The sequence below is a fragment of the Urocampus carinirostris genome, chromosome 9, assembly GCF_059441175.1.
Source record: "Urocampus carinirostris isolate Australia breed hairy pipefish chromosome 9, RoL_Ucar_1.0, whole genome shotgun sequence".
Lineage (NCBI taxonomy): Eukaryota > Metazoa > Chordata > Actinopteri > Syngnathiformes > Syngnathidae > Urocampus > Urocampus carinirostris.
The window spans coordinates 1,717,099-1,736,372 of NC_142357.1; the positions used below are offsets into that span (position 1 = coordinate 1,717,099).

The 19,274-nt window shown below is 39.6% G+C and overlaps 1 protein-coding gene and 2 long non-coding RNA genes across 15 annotated transcripts in view; 2 read left to right on the top strand and 1 right to left on the bottom strand.

Annotated features, from left to right (window-relative positions):
• Window positions 1-460: 460 nt before the first annotated feature.
• LOC148359077 (uncharacterized) lies at window positions 461-3,917 on the bottom strand. Of its 4 annotated transcripts, none has more exons than XR_015851348.1 (2): window positions 3,728-3,917; window positions 461-1,110 (listed from the first exon to the last, which is right to left on the bottom strand). It is a non-coding gene; the product is annotated as an uncharacterized LOC148359077 (long non-coding RNA). The 4 variants fall into 4 exon arrangements; XR_015851347.1 differs by having other exon boundaries at window positions 461-1,119; XR_015851345.1 differs by having other exon boundaries at window positions 461-853; window positions 3,671-3,917.
• The window catches only part of ccdc142 (coiled-coil domain containing 142), a 56,445-nt gene continuing 41,016 nt past the window's right edge, over window positions 3,846-19,274 (top strand). For 2 of the 10 annotated variants that reach the window (XR_015851343.1, XR_015851344.1), the window contains exons 1-8: window positions 3,846-4,230; window positions 6,703-6,779; window positions 9,462-9,505; window positions 12,329-12,374; window positions 12,610-12,848; window positions 15,085-15,312; window positions 15,461-16,473; window positions 18,690-18,982. Coding sequence is in view for 8 of the 10 variants with exons in the window: in XM_088344129.1 (XP_088200255.1) it covers window positions 6,719-6,779; window positions 9,462-9,505; window positions 12,329-12,374; window positions 12,610-12,848; window positions 15,085-15,312; window positions 15,461-16,473; window positions 18,690-18,982 (1,924 nt within the window). In the remaining 2 variants the exon portion in view is untranslated. Of the gene's footprint in view, window positions 4,231-6,702; window positions 6,780-7,246; window positions 7,281-8,713; window positions 8,773-9,461; window positions 9,506-11,640; window positions 11,687-12,328; window positions 12,375-12,609; window positions 12,849-15,084; window positions 15,313-15,460; window positions 16,474-18,689; window positions 18,983-19,274 lie in introns of those variants that run through there. The other 8 variants (XM_088344129.1, XM_088344130.1, XM_088344126.1 and 5 more) reach the window with 7 other exon arrangements.
• Window positions 7,465-8,660, top strand: LOC148359079 (uncharacterized). The gene is made up of 3 exons (XR_015851349.1): window positions 7,465-8,026; window positions 8,108-8,308; window positions 8,390-8,660. It is a non-coding gene; the product is annotated as an uncharacterized LOC148359079 (long non-coding RNA).

Sequence of the window (19,274 nt, forward strand, 5' to 3'; positions counted from 1 at the left end):
TTTTTCAGCTGATGGAGAGTAAAAAAGCCAAATGAGCAAACCAGGCCTCAACTTTTCTTCTTCTTTTGCTCTTTACATTCCCTTTTTTATTCTAATGTTTTATTTTCCTAGCTTTTTACTTCTTTCTGCTTGCTTTTTCCTCTTTTTTTTTCCTGTTTTTCACTTTTCTCATTTTTACCTTTTGTAGTTTCTTCTTTTGTTCCTTTTTTCCAGATTTGTACTATTTTATCTTGCTTTTTTTGTTCCCTCCTCCCTCTTTTGTCATGTATTTTTTCTTAGTTTATTTCTTTTTATCATTAATCTTTTTCTATGTTGCTTTATTTTTTCCACATTTTAAATCATTTGTGCATAATGTTTCAGAATAATTTTAAATAAATGGTTCAAGCAACAAAAACAATCTGGGAGCCTTTTTACTGAGCTGAGTTGAAGAGCATCTTCTTGAAAAAGAGACAGAATTCCCTTACTTTCTGCAGAGGGATGCGAATTTATTATGTGCAATTATTCAGCATTTAGCAGCAACAAATATTAAAATATAGGTCGATAATTAAGATATGAATACACTGCAACTGGCAAGATACATATTTTTCCCTTTTGTATGCTTGTTTAGGATGGTGATGGCCCTGGAGAAGAAAATGTCTCTGAACCTGTTTGTCCATGTTTTAACGAACCTGTAGCACCCAGAAGAAGGCTACAGGTCTAAGAGGTGGTGGTCGGGGTGAGAACAGTGGGTGGTTAGCGCGCAGCCGCACGGTGCGGAGGTCCAGGGTGGAGGTCCAGCTACCACAGCCTCCCCGTGTTGAGCTTGCATGTTCTCTCCGGGCCTGTGTGGGTTTCTTCTGGGCACTCCGGTGTCCTGCCACATTAAAAAAACATACATGACAGGTTTAATGGCCAGTTCTAATTGTCCATAGGTGTGGATGAGCCAGTTAGTTGTCTCTGTATGCCTTGCGGCTGGCAATATGTTTAAGATGTCAAGCCCCGACCGGGCTCCACTTATTCTCAACGCTGACTGTGTAGAGAGAGTCCACTCTTTCAAACTTATGGGTGGGCATCTCTTAGTCTGCAAACATCAGGTCTGTGGTGGGGAAGGCTCAGCAGCGAATCCACTTTCTGAGGGTTCTCAAAAGAAAGAAAAAAAATTGCTGGTTTCAGTGGGGCCATCAGGGTGTGGCCTCGCCCACCTCTCCTAAAGAAATTTTTTGGCATATACAGTATCGTCAGATTGTTGTAGCATCAGTTATGCATTTCATCCCAGGTGATGAAATGTGCACAGCTAGGCAAGCCGTTGCTCTTCTCTTCACAATACTCTAACCTTTAGGACTTTAGACTCTATAGTATATCAGTAGCCGTGTACTTATGTCTTTCCGATAGTTAGGGTTAAATAACCTAACCCTAAACCTAAACCCTAACCCTAACCTAACCCTAACCTGAAAGGCAGAAAAACACTGGATAAGAAAACTTAACACTCTCTTTCCAGATGGACTAAACGAACGCAGGTAAGACAAGAAACGCTCCAGTTTCCTGAATGGCCAGTGCAGAAACTTAGTTTCCCAAGGACCTCCAAAATTTTTTGGGGGGGACCTTGAGAAAATAAGATTGCTTCCTAACCTAACCTAACCCTAACCTGAAACTGAGCTTCTTACTTAAATAACCTGAAATTGTGGCTTTTAGGTTTAGTGTGCCACCCAAATATTTTAATTAGCCTCATTTGACCACCTCTATGAAAACTTTCTGGAGGCACCACTAGCTGGTGTCCTTCTATAAAGCCACATTCTGCCATACCATGTGGTATGCTGAGAGCATAGACAGAATGGACTCAAAAAACAAAGACGAATCAACACGACTCAGAAAATCATTGGCTGCTCTCTGCCCAGTCTAGAGGACACTTTCCACCACCTCTTTGACCCGTTGCCCTGTGGTAAGCGCAAGAGGTCCCCTAAAATAAAGACATACAGGCTCAGAGACAGCTTCTTCCCCAGGGCCATCACCACCCTAAACGAGCGCTCAAAACTGTGAACACATATTTTACGGTTTATTTTTTGGGGGGAGGGGTTTGTTTCTGCTAAATGCTTTTGCACAAAACTGAAAATATATTTCAACTTTTTTAGGAATTTTTGTTGCAGCTTGATTTCATTGTGCACCCTTGTTCCGATGCACAATTCGTTTTTATTGCACTATTATTGTATTGTAGGTTTGTCTCGAAGCACAGGGTTATGAAATATTTTTTGCCTATTTATTTTTATCCTAAAAGTCTTTTGTCTTTTTTTCTCTTTATAGTCTCCATTACATGTTTACCCTGGGGTCCATGTCTAATCTTGTTGCGTACAATGTTTCCCAACGTTGATCTAAATGACAATAGAGACAATTCTATTTAATTATTATTTAATTCTAAAAATGTTCAAAACAACACTTTAATAAGCCTTAACTGTAAAAAAAAATCCTCAAGCGCCTTTATTCGTTGAACCAGAAGAAAATTACCTTAAGAATGCATGACAAACGTTTTGATTTTTCAGTACGTATAAACAACGTATAAATAACGTTTATAGAAACATTAGTAATGATGTTTGAATAAGCAATGTTTGTAATCTCTAAATTGAGCCACGTTGTTGGAGTGTGATGTAGTGGGTTTGTGTCAATAAAGTTTGTTAAAACCCTTTTATGCAGCATGCCTTTGCGAGTCTAAGCTAGTTGGGTCAAACTATCAGGATCTTCCAGTACTTGTGAACGAAGCCAAAAGAAAAAATAGAATGACGGCTCATTGTGCTGTCTATGGATTCACCCAGGGCCTTTACCATCGAGTCCCAGTGAACTGAAATAACATTTCATAGATACAAAATGCGTTTAGCTTTATTTATTTTGTTATTTAATCTTATGAGAGTTTTACAAGGTGGAAGTACATGGGGAAAAATCTTGCTTTATAGTTTTAACCCTTCATGTGGCAAGTGGCCATACTGTATATGGTCACTTCAGTAGACATCAATACTAGAAGAACTTTCTTTTAAAGGGAGAGGATCCATCTGAGCATCCCGGGCAGAGGTCTGGAGGATGCTGCTTGGGAGGGTGGGAAGAAATCCCACTTGAGAAGACAGAGCTGTGCCCCTGCACAATAGTATTGCCCTGTACACATTGGCTTTTTTTATTTTCCAACAAATCCCACTTCCATAATGATCCATATTGTTGAAATATGATATGTTGAAATATTGAATGTGTTTAATTGCTGTTAAAAGTGTCGATAAAAATTGTTCAAACCTCATATTGTTAGAATATGATATAATGAATTTGTGAATGTGTTTAAGTGCTGTTAAAAGTGTCAATAAAAATTGTTCAAACTCATTTCTATACATACAAGATTGTTTAGCCTGGACTGGCGACTGACTATGGTTAAGTATATGGTTACTGGTGTACTCATTTACCTTTATTTGCAAAATAAAAATAATAACAAAAGTCTTACAATTACCCCCTTAACGCTGATTTTGAATCTTAGTTTTTTAAACGAGTTTCATAAAAAGTGTTAACATTTCTATGCAATTGTTTGGAACTTGTTTAATAGTTAAAATCTTTTTTTTAAATTTCTCCTTTTTTATTTAAAAACGCAAACATTTTCTGTTTTGTTTTTTTAAATTAAATTTCGGCAATCACAGCACGTGTTGACGTTGACAAAAAATGTTACCCGCATGGAAATCCGTTGTAAAACGAGCAAGGTGTGATTTATTTTCACTGTGCATACATTGCCTTAACAGGGACGGTGACCCAACCAATACGGCCGCCACGTCGTCATGCTAGTTAGCGCGATGACGTATCCAAGGTTCCATAGATATATGTGAACAGAAATGCAAACCTGTGCTTAGATTGGCCACTGTTCTATTTCGTAATCTCGCGAGCAAACACTATTTTTAACACCCGCGAGGATTAACATATTCGTGGTGGACAATTCACAACCTTTTTGTTTCCACTATGACAATTAAGGGATTTTCCCGTTTTATTACGAAAACAGATAAAAGATAGATTTTTCTTTTGTCTCAAAATCTAACGTGAGTTTATCAGATGACATACTATCGTCATCTGGTTGTGGCGTTAGCTCAATCAACGTCAAATACATGTTTTCCTTGCCAACTACTTAGTATTGTTACTCACGAGAATGTACCACGTTTGGACGGAATTGTGCATTATTATGTAGTCATTCAGAGGTTTCATCTCACCCCCTGGTAAAATGGTTCACGCCAAAAGCAGGTAAGTGGAATAAATAATTTAAAGCCTAAATGCCTTATTAAGAGGTCACAAAAGTCTCGGGCACATTTGAAAACCCCATATTTTTAAAAGTTGTGCCATTTCAAAGCTACCTTTAGATTTTTGTAAGAAATTGTTTTTTTTTTTTCATTCTTTTCAGACCCTATAACGGCATTCACTCAACCAGAAAAGGTGTTTAGTGTGCTTGTTTATGAATAAAACAAAACATACATAGAGATAATTGATTTTTGTTAAGGGGGGGGGGGTTATTGTTCTATCTTCTTTATTCATTATGCATTTTCCGTTATCGGTCAGTTCATAATACGCTACAAAGCCTAGGCGCCGGTGTTGTGCCCTTTTCCGACTCCTATGCAAATTCCTCCCCCCCTCCGATTTTAAATGCAAAAAAACAACAATTTGTTTACACCGCGGGATCCAATGCAACCAGGGTTTCATTCATAATAAAAAAGACATTACATACGGATATTATAGTAAATCAAATAAATATTATTTGTGTACAATTAGTTGTGATTGCGGAAATCATAGCGTACAGTGACGTTGGTGACTTTTCCATCCGCTTTAACAAACGCATTTTGTAAAATACGATCGCGCTTTATTGTTTAAATAAACGTGTTATATAGACTAGGATCTCCCAATTATTATAATTAGCTCGCTTTATTTTTTTTAAAGCGTATTATATAGAATACGATCGCTTTTGTCGGAAGCGTACATTGACGTTGGTGACATTTTCAGCCGCGTTAAAAAACGCAATTTGTAGAATAAGATCACGCTTTATTGTTTAAATAAACCCGTTATATAGACTAGGATCTCCCAATTATTATAATTAGCTCGCTTTATTGTTTTAATAAGCGTTTTATATAGAATACGATCAGGGGGGGAGGAATTTGCATAGGAGTCGGAAAAGGGCACCGGGACTCTTACTCTCAGCCAAAAGGCAAAGCTAAGGTCCTAGCCTTTAAGCCTTGCTGCGATCATTGCGAATACACCGGTCCTGACACATGCCGACTCATCTAGAATCTCACTTTTCACAAAAAAAAAAAATCGGAAAGGAGCCACCAGAGACGAATGCCGCAGTAAGATGGTATGGTAAATTCATAATGGGACGCCCTTTAACTCGAGAAGATGATATTTAACAAGAACTCCTTTTCTGCGACCTTTTCCTGTGAGAGCTTGTGGACTCAGTTGGAGAGCCCACAGGTGCTGGGGGCGGAGGGTCAGAGTGGGTACCCACGGGGCCGGAGGGTCGTGCTGCAGGAGGACGGCCGCGCCGTGGGGCTTGGGCCAGTTCCAATGGCTTGGACATATCCATGTGGGCAGGCTTAACCTTGTCCACGGAGACAGTCTCTGGCCTACCAACAATGTCCACGACCATGGTCTTGTCACCATGCTGCAGGACCTAAAACGGTCCATCATAGGGAGGGCGCAATGGTCCGCGGTGGGCATCGTGGCGAATGAAGACAAAACCAGCCGAGCGCAGGTTGGAGGGAACCCGTGAAACTGGCCTGCCGTGTCGCGATGTGGGGATAGGCACAAACGCTCCCGCAGTGCCCTGGAAGATGGATTTCTCCCTGGATGCGGCCCAGGGTGTCGTTGGGTCTGGGATGAAATCACCTGGCACCCGCAGCATTTGACCGTAAACCAACTCAGCTGAAGAGCACTGAAGGTCCTCTTTGGGAGCGGTCCTCAGTCCCAGCATGACCCAGGGTAGTTTATCGACCCAGTCCCCATCGGTCAGGCCGGCGCGCAGGGCCGCTTTCATCGAGCGGTGGAACCGCTCGCACAACCCGTTAGCCTGGGGGTGGTAGGCAGTGGTGCGGTGAAGTTTAACTCCCAGGCCTTCGGCAACCGTGTTCCTCACCTTGGAGGTGAACTGTGCGCCCCTGTCAGATGAGAGGTCTGCAGGGGGTCACATCGACCGCTGAGGTGGAAGTCAGCGGAACCGCTTCAGCCCAACGGGTCGTCCTGTCCACCATCGTCAGGAGGTAACACTGGAGCCTCAGGGCACCTGGAATTGACGGCCTGGGCAGAATGATCACGATTTCATGTGCTGGCCACCCTTATCTCTATATCTCAAGCCATGCAACTTTTTTTGTGGGGATTTGTAAAGGGAATGGTCTATTCCAAGTGATGTGGAAGAGCTGAAGGCACAAACAACTGTTGCAATCTTGGACAATGCAATGCTGGGATGCGTTTGGCAAGAGTTTGACAATTGGTTTGATGTGTGTTGTGTGACCAATATTGCTCACATTGAACCTCTTTGAACATTCGATGTAAAAATTGAGATTACAATCTTTCTGAATTTACCAGATGAGTTCATATACTTGGTAGTTTCTGAGATAATAAATGTCAAAATATCCCCAATACTTTTGGAACACCCTGTATTTGCCCTATCCATTCGGTATGATTTAAATGGTATAATAGCACTCAAACATAATAGTTTTGTTTTTTTCACAGGAAATAAAGACCACAAATGGAGAAAGACAACTTCAAGATAGAGAAAAACTCTTCTGAACTGCATGGTGGTCTAACAGGTTATTAAAAAGATACACAGACATTGTTTGGCTACTGCCATGTTTTGTGCTGTAAGCAGTGATCGTTAAACCCTGACATATGGCCCCGTATGGGGCCATGGTTCATTTGGTACCGGGCGGCACAAGAAAAATGATAAGTTCCATTATATTTTGCTTATTATTGTTTCATCAACACTGCTGCGGTCACACTAAATGCAAACCCGGCGTTTGAATTAAAGTTAGTTTTCCACGGGCGGGTGCAGTAGCCTGTTGGGAGGTGCGACTGGCATATTGGAAACTTGGATCTCTACCCGCAAAAGATACAGCGAGGGATGAAGCAAACTAAATTCCTGCACTTATAGACTATCTTCATGTAGAATAGGTAAATTACAGCCCACCATGTCATAATACATTATGCTAGACACCTGTTTGAATCCCAAAAATAATATTTAATGTCAATTTATAGTTAACTTTATTTTATGTTCCAGATTCCTGAACTGCCTATAGAATTCCTCCATCCAAGTATGTTACCCTAATTGGTGCTGGTATTGACACAAATCTTGATACCTAGTACAGCGATTTGCACATCTCAACCAAAATGTATGCAGGGGTGGTGGGTGGGTGGGACGTTGTTATCCCTTAACCACTAGGGCTGTAGGAGAACCATTTCCTGTTGTGTGTCTTTGGTAAGTACAGATTTGGAAACGACACATTTATATCTGGCATACAGTGCATCCGGAAAGTATTCACAGCGCTTCACTTTTTCCACATTTTGTTATGTTACAGCCTCATTCCAAATTGTATTAATTTAATCTCCTATCTCAAAATTCTACACAAAATACTGAAAACGTTTTTGTTTTTTTGTTTTTTTTTACTTTTTTTGAATTTATTAAAAATAGAAAACTAAGAAATCACATTTACATAAGTATTCACAGCCTTTGCTTAATAATTTGTTGATCCACCTTTGGCAGCAAAACAGCCTCAAGTCTTTTTGAATATGATCCCACATGTTTAGCACACCTATTTTTAGGCAGTTTTGCCCATTCTTCTTTGCAATAAGCCTCAAGCTCAATCAGGTTGGATGGGAGACGTTTGTGCACAGCCATTTTCAGATATCTCCAGAGATGTTCGATCGGATTCAAGTCTGGACTCTGGCTGGGCCACTCCAGGACATTCACGGAGTGGTTCTGAAGCCAATCTTTTGAGATCTTGGCTGTGTGCTTTGGGTCGTTGTCCTGCTGAAAAATGAACCTTCGCCCCAGCCTGAGGTCAAGAGCGCTCTGGAGCAGGTTTTCATCCAGGATATCTCTATATATTGCTGCATTCATTTTTTCTTCTATCCTAACTAGTCTGCCAGTTCCTGCTGCTGAAAAACATTCCCACAGCATGATGCTCCCACCACCATGCTTCACTGTAGGGATGGTATTGGCCTGGTGATGAGCGGTGCCTGGTTTCCTCCAAACATGGCGCCTGGCATTCACACCAAAGAGTTCAATCTTTGTCTCATCAGACCAGAGAATTTTGTTTCTCATGGTCTGAGAGTCATTCAGGTGCTTTTTGGCAAATTCCAGACAGGCCTCCATGTTCCTTTTACTAAGGAGTGGCTTTCGTCTGGCCACTCTACCATACAGGCCTGATTGGTGGATTGCTGCAGAGATGGTTGTCCTTCTGGAAGGCTCTCCTCTCGCCACAGAGGAACGCTGGAGCTCTGACAGTGACCGTCGGGTTCTTGGTCACCTTCCTGACTAAGGCCCTTCTTCCCAGATCGCTCAGTTTAGAAGGCCGGCCAGCTCTAGGAAGAGTCCTGGTGGTTCCAAATGTCTTCCATTTACGAATAATGGAGGCCACTGTGCTCATTGGGACCTTCAAAGCAGCAGAAATTTTTCTGTATCCTTCCCCAGATTTGTGCCTCAAGACAATCCTGTCTTTTAGGTCTACAGACAGTTCTTTTGACTTCATGCTTGGTGTTTGTGCTCTGACGTCCACACTCAACTGTGGGACCTTATATAGACAGGTGTGTGCCTTTCCAAATCATGTCCAATAAACTGAATTTACTGCAGGTGGATTCCAATTAAGCTGTAGAAAGATCTCAAGGATGATCAGTGGAAAAAAAATGCACCTGAGCTCAATTTTAAGCTTCATGGCAAAGGCTGTGAATACTTATGTAAATGTGATGTCTTAGTTTTCAATTTTTAATAAATTCAAAAAAAGTGTAAAAAAAAAAACTTTTTCACATTGTCATAATGGAGTATTTTGTGTAGAATTTTGAGATAAGAGATTAAATTAATACAATTTGGAATGAGGCTGTAACATAACAAAATGTGGAAAAAGTGAAGCGCTGTGAATACTTTCCGGATGCACTGTATACTGTTGTATGAAAACATTTGAACACCTCTGATTATTTTCAGTATTTTCCTTTATAAAACATTGTTCTGAACAGCAATCTCAGTCAAATATATAATTTAGCAGACATATATAATGATATTTTAGTAGTGAAATGAAGTTTATCAGATTTACAGAAAGTGTGCGATAATTAAAAAAGTAGGCATGTACATAAGTTTAGGCACCATTTTTTTGGATTTGATTGGAAATTACAGTATTCGTATTTATTTGATCCAAATGATCAAACGTTTTTTATTGCATCACAGTGGTTTGCTTATAATTGTTTTATAGGTTTCTCTTTTTTTTTCTTCTAATTTTCAGATGAATTTGGATCATTCACTGCAGAAAAGAAAGGAGAGAAAAAGGTTGGTTGTTTTTATTTACGTACAAAGAAATGGAAAAAGCCTACGAGATGTTAGTAGGTATTTTTTTCATTGTCAGTATTTTGATATCTTAAATGCCATCTCCTGGATGTGGTACCTATATATCAAGGGATCTCATTTTCAGGGTTTGTACGTGTGATTGAAATGATTGAAAGTGCTTGAATTTTAATGTTGTGTGTTTCAAGGTCAGGAAATTGCTGGGATTTTGGGTGAAGTGCGTAAAAAAACGGCTGAAATTGTTGCCATTGCCATGTTCAATCCCTGTCTGACTCGATAGCCCCACGCTTTTAAATGAATAATAAAAAAAGTGTGCGTAAAGATGACTCCAAAGGTGTCTACTGTACAGTCCTCATTATTGAGTTGTCAGTAAAGTGTTACTGCCCCCTACTGTCGCATTCAAGAGAACAGGTTTATCAGACTAGTCATGGAAATTCTGGCTTTTTCAAGAAGCAGCTTTTTTGGCTCGGCGCTTTTGGCATCCAAACGGCTCCTCAGATTTTATTTTATTTTTTTAATTTGTTTTAGTGATTATTATTATGCACCAAATTATTAAGTAATAACTAATCTCATGTTTTGCAGGGGATCCCTGAAAAACACATGAAATACAAATTAAAATATTCCCAGATCTACAAAAAATACAAAACATTATTAGCTTTTTAAACACTGAAAAAATTTAAAGTTGAACAACAATAAAAATACACATTGAAAATATTTACTCTTCAGTGCTTTAAATAAATGATCAAATGCAAAAAAAAGACTATTTACAATTCTATTTTAATAATTTTAGACACCGATCTTCAGAAAAACACGCAAAAAATATAAATTAGGTGGGACCAAAGGCAAAAGTTCAGCAGTTTCTAAGATAAAAAAATTAAATGCACTCTGTTTCAGAGCGATCAATATCGTTAAAATGAGTCCAAATTTGGCTCATTTTTCTGCTTTCAATACATACAATACTTCTTTTTTTTTGTCTTCTGTATTGAACTCCATTATTACCCAACACCTATAGAGCCCTTTCCGTGTTTGTAAGCAAGTGTGACGTAGCCAAGCTGCGTGTGCATTGATGAAGTAGAATGGAAAAAAATCAATTGTAAATCAGATATAGGAACACTTTAAAATAGAACAAAGTATTTTGTTGATTAGAATTCCCTGGTTAATTGTGGACCTGGTAATGGTCGATCACGGAAAAGTGTATTCAGTGCTTTGTATTTGTTGGGACAAAATACTTGAAACGCACACACACTTCTTTAATATATTTGCAATCAGTAAATGGTATTAGTCAAATGCAACATCTCACCTCATCTCTCATCTCATTAGCTACACCGCTTATCCTCAGTAGGGTCGCGGGGGTGCTGGAGCCCATCCCAGCAATCATCAGGCAGTGGGCAGGGGACACCCTGAACTGGTTGCCAGCCAATCGCAAATGCAACATATTAGCAAAAAAAAAACCAACGTTCCGTAAGGCTGTAACAAATTGGTGACCTCCAAATTTTGAGAAGGGACCTACCTATCCATGCTTCCTTACGTGTACGTATGCGTGCCACTAGTTAACCCCTCGCGTGCCAGCATAGGTTGCCAACCCCTGATCTACATACGTTTTTTACTCAATTCAACACGTACGCATGTATGTACGTACGCTCGCACGTTCGTGTACGTACGCATGAAATAATAATGATTGTTTTTTAAAAAAATGCGCATTTTTACCTGAAATTCAGACATTTTAATTCGCGCACCATGTTGTTTAGAGGCTTTACGGTAGCGCCCCTCCTCCTCTGCTCCGTGTGTGAGCATATGTCTGCGTGGCGCCGAGGACCGGAGGAGATATCTGCGTTTTAACCCAGCCAACGAATCACAGGCGCGCGATAAACGAATAAATTACGACAGCTCCCCCAGCGAAAATAATCTTTCTTTTCAGCCAGCGTGCACAGATGACTGGGGCTTTGTGCAAGAAAAAGACCTTGCTGTTTGTGCATTATGCCTCGAGAGCGTTGTGGCTCACACAACAAGTGTTAAACGTCATTACGAGACAAAACATGAACAGGAATTCAAGCATGAGCCTGTCAAGGCAGAGACAATAAAATGCGCTGTGTCCAGGTGCGGCAAACAAACACGGACCCTGAAAACCTTTGTCACTGCTACACACACCACCACCACTGAAGCAAGGTATCACATTGCTCATTGCATTGCTCAGCACAGAAAACCATTTACTGATTGCAAATATATTAAAGAAGTGAGTGTGCGTTTCAAGTTTTGATATTTTCTGTAATAAGATTTTATTGATGAATAGTATGGTAGCTGTCCATATCACTTGTTTTATGATTGTAGTTAATTGTTGATGAAGAATGATTGATTCTGGTTTATTCTTGTGGTAAAAAGTTGACGTCATGGATGTCCATAGGCCTGTCCACATGTTGCTCACATTCAGTTTTTAGTTTAATGATGAACAAGAATAGTGGAAGATAAATTGGTCAGTTATACGATTTCAACGTACATCCATGTTGTATACTTGGACTGGTGAAAAATTACAGCTCTGTTGGATATAAAAAAATTGTTCTGCGAGTCATTAATCTTGCTGGGTGTGGCACACTGATTTACAAGGACATTTGAAAGTGGCATTCCACACTGAAAAGGTTGCTGACCCCTGATGTGGATTCACTGATACCGCAATGGCGAGTGTATCGTTCTACTCAACCGACAAACGCTCCGTTCATTCGTCTTCCCATCATTTTTTCCCATTGGAGCAATTAATAATTTATAGAAATGCCTTCAATTTGAATATTGCCGTTTCTTCTCTCTTTTTTGCAGAAGGCATGCATATCCTGTTTGGCAGAAGAAGATTTGAACACAAATGGTACAGTCTAAACAAATGCGCTGACACCCTATATTTTCCATCTGGCTTGAAAAAAAGCAGTATTGAAACTTGAATTGACATTGTACAGTTTGCCTGATTCTACTGTTTAAATGAATCTTTCCTCAGGGTATATATATATATATATATATATATATATATATATAATGATTTTCTGATTGTTGATCATTTCCTTACTTTATTGAGCTTCACACAGGCTATACTGTACTTTTTCCAGGGTCATGGTCCCAGAGGACCATCTCTCGTTTACTCAAAAACACCTTCAACCCCCGCATGAAGTGGGTGCTACCCAGTCATAGCCAAGATGATTATGAAGAAGTGGAAGAAGGAAACTTTGTTGCAGCCTGCAACCTGGTGTCCAGATCTTCTACTCGTTTCCTGCGTTTGCAGCAAGCTTTTCTGAGAGCTTCACAGCATTGGCAACATGTCAGCAGGGCCCAAATGAGCTCTCCTAAGGTTAGCTCTTGGAGTCATAATCATGCCTGTTTAGTTTATGATCCCAAACTTAGCACACTGTTGCTTTAGGAAATCATTAGTTGTGATTGCTGCAGCAAGGCACAACTACATTGCCAAGTGCTGTAAGCACAGAGGGTAGTCATAGTAAGCAGGGACTGTCCAGGGTGGCTTGAGGGGGCCCGACCCACATTACCAATAACCATGGGTAAATGGTGAATACCAAACAGTGGATGCTAGCAAGAGGATGCTAACAGCTATGTGCGCAGCTAGCAAAATGTTGGGCTGGCATAGCCAGCCCAAGTATTAGCGTTGAGAGGTTGATGCTATGCTTACTTATGTTAGCTGTAAAAACTGTTGGTGACCGCGATGAGAGGTTGATGCTATGCTTACTTATGCCAGCTGTAAAAACTGTTGGTGATGAGTTGGGCTGGCTATGCCAGCCCAAGTATTTGCGCAAGCTAGCTGTAACACTGTGGGCAATGCTAACTTCTTCGTAGTAAAATTTTTTGGTAATGGCTATATTTTAACGACTTCATATTCACAAATTATGCTAATGAGTTCCGGTTAATGAGTTATGCTAAAGGATACATACTAAAAAGGGATGCTACCGGCTAAATGCTAACTTCTTCATGCTAAAAATTTTTGGTAATGGCAATATTTTAAAGACTTCATATTTACAAATTATGCTAATGGCCTCATGTTGATGAGTTATGCAAATGAGTACATGCTAGAAAGTGATGCTAACGTATAATAACAGTGTTATTACTACGTTATTACCATGAATGTGATTTTTAGACCTACACAAGGCATATCCTTGTTGCTAACGGTTGTGGGCCCATCTCAAATGAACTTGCCAGTATTGGGGGAGTGTGGGGGTGGCGGAGTCCCCCCACAGAACCAAGTAAAAAAAGACAGAAACATCTGAGTTAAAAACTTTATGCTAACTAATAATGCTAACAACCGGGGTTATATATACATGCCTGGATCATCTTCCAGATCAATCACAACTCTTACAATTGCCGCGGTAATTGTCTAGTTTGTTCTATTCTTCCCAGATATTAAAAATAGGTTTCTTTCTTTTTTCTTGTTCTTTGCTGCTTTAAACCGAGTGTGGCTCATTGGTGTCACAACTAAATTATATCGGTGTTTCGCAAACTTTAAGTCACTGCAAACTTTTTTCAATAGTGCAAATCTTGTGACACACTGCTCATTATAAAGGAAAGTAAAAGTAATTTTTGTTCTCTTGTCCATTTCGTCAAGTAGAGACAAATGTACTTGTCCTCTTGCTTGGTTGTGCAGCGGGGTCTCACACTTTTATTTCTACTGTTAGTGCGGTTCACCAACGAGAGTGTTAACTGTTGTAGGAGATCATCAGTTTTATGGTAATTTCTCACATGAAATAACCTTCATTTATTGGAAAGAGAATAGACTGTCGAGTGCTCCAGATACTCAATGAGCTCATATGGTAGGTCAGTTTGATAGCTTTTTTTTCACCAGCTAAACTGCTTTCAGGTGTGTTAACACAATTGCGCAAGGGTTCTCTAATAATCCATTAATCGTCTAAAGCATTTAGCAGAGACAATGTTCAGGTACTATTAAAACACTGGAGTGCCTGTTGCTATGTATATATTGGGTTAAAAACAGATATTTGAAGCTAAAGTTGTCATTTAGAAAATTGACAATGTCTGGGGTGTATTTCTGGTCAGTCTAATATATTTTTAAGCGACCCCAAATTTCTGAAAGGTTTGTGTGTGTGTGTCTGTGTGTGTTTGCATATATTATATTTATAAATCAAGTCAAGTCACATTATTTGTATAGCCCTTAATCACAAGATGTCTCAAAGGATTCCACAGGATTACAATTACACCATCCCCAGATCTTAAACCAACATCAAGCAAGGAAAAACTCAAAACTTCAGCACGAGGAAAAAAAAAACCTTGAGAAGGGGCCTCACAAGTGGTAATCCCCCTTCCAGGATGACCAGGGTGCAATAGATCTAGTATTTGGTAACAGTACACAAAACATAGTGATCATCATTAAAAGAAAACGATAGGTAATATGTTGAAATTTGTCCAGAAAGTGCATGATTGCAATTATGCCTCAAGCCTGTAAAATAGTCCAAAAAGTCCATATATTATTGTCCTTCATTAGAATTAAGGAAATAATGAAGTAGGCAATTATTCGTTTTTTTTAAATCTGGTCCAATTCCTCATTTTCTTTTGTGATTTCGTTCAAGATCTGTTTAAAGGGCAGGTCTGTCCCAGGCGACGGTGTTCTCCTCGTGCCGGTATCGCCCTTCTTGAGCAAGCACTACCGAGCTCTATGGGGGCTCTTAGAACAGAGATCACTGCTTCTCTTTCTTCACGAGTCCACCAGGAGGGCTCAATTAACTGCTGCCTACATCTCAAAAGTCAGTCAACTGCTTGAATCTCACTCAATAAAGTTGCAGGTCCCCTTGAACAAGGTATAGCCATTTTAATGACAAATGACCATTATTATTGAGTTACTGTTTTAATTTGCGCAGTGACATCACAACTACAGATGCAAAGATTGACTGTAAAAGCTGAAGATGCTAGTTTGGTGTTTACTTTTGTTTCTTCTGTCCTTTGCAGAACCCCCATCGCTGCTCATCAGTCAAGGCTCAACTAGTCTCCATGTTCCAGGAGTTTCACATCCACCTAAACCACTGGTCTTGCTTATGTGCAAAAGTCCGGTCCAATTACTACCTCAAGCGAGCTCTTGCCCAGCACAACAAGCTGCTGGAAGAAATTCGAAAGACTTTTGACTTGTTCGCCCTGCAAGTACTATTTTTAATGGAGCGTTATGTGCAGGCTGTTCTGCATGTTATGGGACAGTCTGATTTAGACCAGATATCAAAGGAAGTCATGGCTGATATTTTAGCTTCCATAGATATTTATAACAAGGCAATGGAGGAGCAGAGACTGCTGAACAACGTCACACATATGAGGACTAAAATTTTCCAAAGAATTTGTTATTCTATGCTGTCCAACGGTCAAAAAAATCCACTTTCTGCTGTCTCTGTTAAAGACCTAATGAGTATTTTGGCAGCATACCATTCCAACAAAGCGACCGATCAGTTTCAATTATGTGTTTCACATAATCGTGTGTGTAAATCCCACACTAAGCTCAGGATGTCCGCCTGGTCCAGTTTTGCCTCGACATTATCTCAGGAGCCGGATTTTTTTAAAATGGAGGAGTCCATCTTTTCCATTACCAAAGATGCCCAAACGTGTACACTCAAACCAGGTCCAGCAAGGATGGATCTTCAACATAACCGTTTAAGAAAGTTTCAAAACTTGCATAGTTCAAGTCAACCTACTATATTTCACGACTCCTCAACTGGCTCACTGACCGGCTCTTTCCATCAGAACAATTCCAAAGTTGAGCTTCTATTTCGTGTTCTTGTTTCTTCAACTGACCAGCTTGCTTTATTACTTTCTTCAACACCTAATCGAAAAATGTTTCCACACACTGTAGCAAAAGATAGTCTACCAATGATTGAGAACGCTGATCCAAATGAAAGGGTCAGCGGCTGCAGTACAAAAGGAGCTTACCAGGATACTGACCATCTTGAAATAACCACAAAGCTACCAGTCAATGAAAGGTACTTGTTCCATCAGCTATCATCTTGGTTTTAATGTGTTTCAAGATTTCACAATCAGGTTTGAGATTTTATTTCATTATAACACTATACAGTGGAACCTCGGTTCTCGACCATAATCCGTTCCAGAACCCCGTTCGAAAACCGATTTGTTCAATCACCGAAATCGTTTTTCCCATTAAATGTAATGTAAAATCGTTTTAATCCGTTCCAACACCGTGAATGTTTACCATGACCGTAAATATGAAGCTAACCCAGGCTAATCGTACGTTCGCGTTAGCGTAATCTTCTGTACGAAAGATTACCGTGTAAAACGTGTAAAAATAAAAAAGGGATTATGAATAGAATTTCTTACCTTTGTGGTGGACGGTGGGGAGAGAAAAATCATCAAAAGTTTTTCAACCTCTTCCAAAACTTGCGGCAGTTGCTTGCTTATAGCGCTAACTTCCTTAGCCGCATCACTCGATTTTACAGCCTCCCTATTCTTTACTGTCGTACTGATAGTAGATTTAGCCGTGCTGTATTCACTAGCAAGATCGTGAATTCGTACACCTCTTTCATATTTAGCTATTATGTCTTTCTTAAAGGCAATAGTTGGACGAACAACTTGTTTTTTTTTTCACCTGTCCTGCTTGCACCGACCTTCTTCGGAAGCATAATTAGGGGCTAAAACACGTACGCCGCTCAGCATCGCACCCTAGCGTAGCGGCGTTCGAACTCCGATTTTTTGACCGAACAGCGAAGCAAGAATTTCTCGAAATTTTTGGTCGAACACCGATTTGTCTGAACTGAGAGGCGTTCGAAAATCGAGGTTCCACTGTATCTACTCACAGTGCCAGAAACGATTGTTAGAGAATGGAGAAACCACATTTTTTCCTGAAAGATAAAAATAAACATTGTCTCATTCATCAAATACACCAAAGAGTTGTTTCCCCTGTTGTGTTTTATTTTTATTTTTTTTGCATTTATTGACACCTTTCAGGACGACTTTCTTTTTTCTCTATTCTCTAACATTCGTTTCTGGCAGTACAAATCGTGTGACAATTAAATTAAGTGTAACGGCTTTCCATATGTCATCTTTATCACTAGTGGTTAGGTCATGGTGTTTTCATCGCCACGACCCGGTTTTGATTCCTGTTGCAAGCAATGTTTTGAGATTTTGGTCAGCGTCATTTTTTTGACTTATCATTCATTGCACTAATATATACCGTACGTGTATAAAATGCGCAATGGTCATATAAATAATACCGTTGCGCTTGCTGTTTTTTTTTTTAAATGCATGCACTTTTTAGTCCAGTGTGCCCTATATATGAAAAAGTTATGGCGAAAATCTAACTTTTGGGGGGGTGCACCTTGTAATCCTGTGCGCCTTATATTGCGGAAAGTATGGTAATTTGATCTAGCCCCACCAAAATCGCCTGCACACACGTTGATTAATTCTTTCGAGACTTTTTCTTTGGGTAGACCACTGAGCAGCTAATTACAACAATCTAAATGAAAGGAGATAAACCTTCATCTCATTGCATCAGCACCTCAGTTTTTGCCTGAAAGAAATTTTTGACTCTGGCAATCAACCTTAAATGATAACTGATCTAAGTTAAATTTTTGACATGAAGAATAGAACTAAGTTCCGACTAAAGATATAACGCCCAATTCCTTACACATTTTGGGTGTCTCAAATTTTGTCGGAGATTTTCAGTCTAAAGGCCTTTGATTAAAGTCATTCTTTTGTCCTGGTTGAGTTATACCCAGGGTGGGCAACCTTTTCCTTTGAGGACCGCATTTCCTGCATTTTGTTGGAGGTTTCACTTGTCCAAATAAGGTTATATGAATTATTATCATGCTGTACAGGAGCTTGATAGTGATCTAAATGGTTAAAATTACCTATATTGAAGCAAAAAAAACCCTCCAAAAACATGCACGTCTTGTGGCTCATGAGGATCAGGCTAGCTAAATAAGGAAACTATAGTTATTGAAATATTTAAATAAATAAACTCTTAATGTTGGGGCAAAATAAATGTGTTTTTTATTTGTTGTTTTGTCCATTGTATATAAAAGTGAAGGAAGTGTTTTAATCTGTAACTGGGTCACATTCGAAGGGTCATTGCAAAGGCCAAATAGAACTTGTGTTGTTATCAAGTTTGCCTTCATGTCAATATTCCAAATACAGTCTTGTGTGACAGTGCGTTTCCGTTTGTGCCCTTTTAAAAACATTTTAGCTCAGGTCCTGAACAGCAATGTCTTGGTGAAGTTGTTGGACATGACGTTAAAACAACTGAGGGTGAAAGTGCTCGGCGGCCACGCTCTGTTCAGTGGTTGGATCTCGGTCAATCAGTCCAATTTGAAGATTTGCTTGGACAGTACCAAACACTGCTGTGGTTTTGCTGGAGCAAAGCATTGTGGCTGCAGTTGCATGTGCCACATGAAGCAAAAAGTTCAGGTAGCATAAACCTTCATGATGATCACAGGATCTTTCAAGTCCATCAAATAATCGGACAGTCCTTAAAAACAGGTAAGAGAACAAAAGGTATTGTCAGTTGGTATTGGGATTTCTAAAGTGTCACAAACTTCTACTGGTATAAAGCTAATTTAAGAATAGAGGTCTTAAGGTGACACTCAAAAAATAGATATACTTTAATTAATTTTAGGGATGCAAAATGTCGAAGAGATGCAGGTATCCATTCTTAATAGTAAATATTTGATTTCCTTCTTAACGGTTCATCCAGTTGCAAGGTTACTATAAATTAACACTAGAGATTCCACAGGTCATAATTTTCCAAAGAAATTGGTTCCCCAGGGTTTTA